We start from the raw sequence: 3745 nt of genomic DNA, 5'->3' as shown, positions 1-3745 counted from the left end.
TTCTTAATAATAGCTTGGGGAAATGTAGTTATTAAATGGCAATAGGCATATAAGGGAGCAATAACCTATGTATACAGGAGTCCCACTTAGTCCAGATTTCCAGAAATAGACGCAGAGACCAGATCTTATTGAAATGGTTTCTTTACTAGGGAATTTGCACACACATACAATAAAATCCAAGCATACACACAACAATACAGAACTAAGAAAATAAGACGGAAAGGTATAGAGACATTTGCATTAGCAGGAGAAGTTTGTTGGTTGGGCAATAATTACCTGTCCAATGAGATGAAGCGATCCTGCAGCGAAAAATGAAGGGAGACTAAAAGGGAAAGGGGCCATATATTAACCAACAATACACGTGGTAGACTCTGGGCAGCGCTTAAACCGAGAGTCAGCAAGGTAGGTTGGGGTCAGGCAGAGAGGAAGTGAGAGATCGAGCATGGGCAGATGCTCTCCTTTTATGCTGTAAAAAGGGGTTTGGGGGTATGAGCCACCAAGCACATAGTCCCCAGAAAAATGCTAGACGCTGCTAGCGCCTTAATGGGCTAAAAGAATAGGATTAAGTGTTGGGCAATTGACCCTGATGCTGGGAAAGATTGAAGGTCAAAGAAGACGGGGACAGCAAAGGATGAGATGGTTAGACAGTGTCATAGATGCAATGAACATGAAATTGAGCAAACTTCAGAGGACGGCAGAAGAGAGGAAGGCCTGGCGTGATCTGGTCCATGGGGTCGCGAGGAGTCGGACTCGACTGTGCGACTGAACAACAACAAATTTCCATCCTTCCCATTCTTTATAGCATTGTGATATTTCCCTGGTATCACTATCAATATTCAGTTGGATCCAGTCTCCCCCTGTGCGACTGAACAACAACAAATTTCCATCCTTCCCATTCTTTATAGCATTGTGATATTTCCCTGGTATCACTATCAATATTCAGTTGGATCCAGTCTCCCCACCCCCACCCCCATTCAGTTGCTGGACTTTATTCGCAGAGTAAGGCAAGGAAATTATTAAAAAACAAAAACTATATTTGCCAGCCTCCTGTCCATGTGGGACACAGAATTTTAGCAAAATGCTGAAATACACAGTAATATATTGCCATGATTCACAGGCTCTGCTGTAACATCTTTTGGTGACCGGAAGACAGAACTCTCCAGTGCATACCAGCAAGGGCCTCTGTTTGATGTGGTCTATAACCCATTCTACCTGCAGAAGCATCCACCTTATTCCCCAGATTTGATCAGACGCCACCCAGAAAAATCAGACAATGGAAAACTATATGGTTCAGGTAAGAAGCACATTCTCTTGCACTAGCAACTTTCTGCCACTTCTCTTTGGTACCTACGGGCAGATAATGTGAGCCAACATAAGATCTGGCTCAGAAGGTAATGTTGGATTTGGAGTTGAAAGGCCAGAAAGCCCCTGTTCAGCCTTGAACACAGTGAGCTTTTGGAGCCCATGCGTAATGGTTGTAAGGATGTGTGTTATAAGAGATGTCATACAAGTTTGATATTATAATTATTACGAGCGAAAACCCGCAAAGACTTGTGGGATGAATTTCCCTCTACCTCACTACTTCCTTCTCTCTCTTCTTTGAAAGCCCCCTATAGTGGTCAGAACAAATGGCTGTTGTGCTGAACATCAGTGGAAAAGGACAGTCTTTTGCATTCTTCCTCTTTGTATTTAGTGCTGCCAAAATGAATCTTCACAAAAACGAGGAAGCATGAGAGATGCAATATTGCTCCATCCATCCATCCGCTTACAGGGTCAGTCCTGTGTAATTACAGTGGTTTAACTATGGGCCAGTTCACACATTAGCATATGCATGTTGCAGACATTTGGACTCAACAGACATGTGCCTGGAGTTCTGTAATGGGAACCCAGTTACCAGGAGCATAAAGGCCTGATTCAGATTGGGACCTTTTAGTGTGGGGAGAAAGTGTTTATGTCTTCTCTTCTCCCACTCTGGGTGCTATTTTCCCAACATGAAATGGCCCTGGGATATATTTGCCCTGTGGGGAAACGTGTATGTGGAAACAATCCAGCATGACGTTCTCCTGCAGCAATTCCATTGAAATCAGTGGGAGTCCACACCAGCACTAGTGTAAGCACTCATGTAGCTCCCATGTGTAATGGGACTGACATCCTAGATTGTATTCTATAAAATCTGAGTCATTCCAGTCTGTAATTGACTTACAAACTGTCTGAAAGACCTTGAGGCACTACATCCTTACCTATCTGTTCTGCTGCAGCTTGTGCAAATGACTAAAGTGTTCCTGAGGGTTATACTAGGGTTATACTCCTTTCTTTCTTGTTCTCTTTTCAGTTTGTGACTTAAGGAGTAGCACATTGCCTGGCTCATCCACTTTAAGTCACTCTATGTTTGATCTCACAAGTCCGCCCCACCGATTCATGCAGGTAAATTCTTCTCACAACTTGAAAAAGCTGCACCCAGAACTTTGTTTTCTTTTTGTGCATTGTTAATTTTATGCATACAGTGCCAAATAATGTCAAGAATTTTGTGTAGCCAATGAACTACTTTCAGAAATTATTTTGTTCTCCTCAGTCCTGCTATACTGGTTCAAAATGTTTTTGAAGTGTAAATATTTTTGTTTGGTTAGTACAATCCTCTTATACGATTAATAAAGCATTATGCATCTTATTTAAGGATCAGAATAGAATAGTCCATGAAAGATGCATTTCTCTCCACAAGTGTGCTCTGTTCCCTGTCTGGGGAACAGCTGCTCAGCCCTTTGGCTTGTGGGGTCCTGCAAGGCTCCATCTTGTCCCCGACGCTTTTTTGCACATCTAGAGGAAATCCATAACCCTTTTCGTGATGCATAGACACATGCAATCTGAAATCAGATACTTCTCATAATAGTGTTGAGGTAATTTCCGGCAATGGTGAATCTTCTTTATTGCTTCAGTGGGATTTAAGCAGTATACGAGAATTATAGATAAACACCTCATGCTTCCTAGTAGCACAAAAGGCAAAAACATAGCTGAGCTCTACCCTACCTATTCCTCACTTGCAGTTCCTTGCTATTCATGCAGTGATTTGACAAGCCGTGCAAGTGTGCGGTAGCTGGTCTTGCCTTGCATAGGTGCTGCATTATTGTTGCCCTTTCTTTGCAGCGATACGATTCAGTGTCCAGTGTTCCGAGCAGCACCTCGTCAAGGAAAAATTCGCAAGGAAGTAACAGGAGTCTAGGTAATAAATGCTGTTTGCTTGTCTTGTTTTCCTAACAAACCATAAATTGGATGTTTAGACATGACTTTAGGAATATGTACTGCAAATACAGATTTTGTGTACTGAGCATTGATTACAGACACAGTCCAGAGCAGCACACCTCTGTCTGAAGATACATCTATATATCTAATTCTTGCTGTTTGCTTGTCTTGTTTTCCTAACAAACCATAAATTGGATGTTTAGACATGACTTTAGGAATATGTACTGCAAATACAGATTTTGTGTACTGAGCATTGATTACAGACACAGTCCAGAGCAGCACACCTCTGTCTGAAGATACATCTATATATCTAATTCTCAAGTCGCCCCCTGGTGTGCGGATACTTATTTCCACACATCGGGGGCACCTAGGGGGGAGGGAGATTTTTGTGCACACTTGGGACGGTCCGCAGGTGTGCACAAAAATCTAACCCCCCCAAAAAAATATCGGGGGGCCTCGCTGGTCTCCCCCCCCCCCCAGCTCCGAAGCGGCGGCGGCGGCTTGCACC

The 3745-nt window shown here is 43.1% G+C and overlaps 1 protein-coding gene across 1 annotated transcript in view; it reads left to right on the top strand.

Moving 5' to 3' along the window:
* Positions 1-3745, top strand: part of TC2N (tandem C2 domains, nuclear) — an 86216-nt gene that overhangs the window by 35869 nt on the left and 46602 nt on the right. Inside the window, exons 4-6 of the mRNA XM_015427128.1 lie at positions 1118-1294; positions 2333-2424; positions 3142-3217. Coding sequence (XP_015282614.1) covers positions 1118-1294; positions 2333-2424; positions 3142-3217 — 345 coding nt within the window. The remainder of the gene's footprint in view (positions 1-1117; positions 1295-2332; positions 2425-3141; positions 3218-3745) is intronic.

The sequence above is a fragment of the Gekko japonicus genome, unplaced genomic scaffold (genome assembly GCF_001447785.1).
Source record: "Gekko japonicus isolate JY-2015 unplaced genomic scaffold, Gekko_japonicus_V1.1 scaffold256, whole genome shotgun sequence".
In the NCBI taxonomy this organism is placed as follows: domain Eukaryota; kingdom Metazoa; phylum Chordata; class Lepidosauria; order Squamata; family Gekkonidae; genus Gekko; species Gekko japonicus.
Note: the sequence above shows the minus strand (reverse complement) of the source record. Positions and strands in the feature narration are given on the sequence as shown.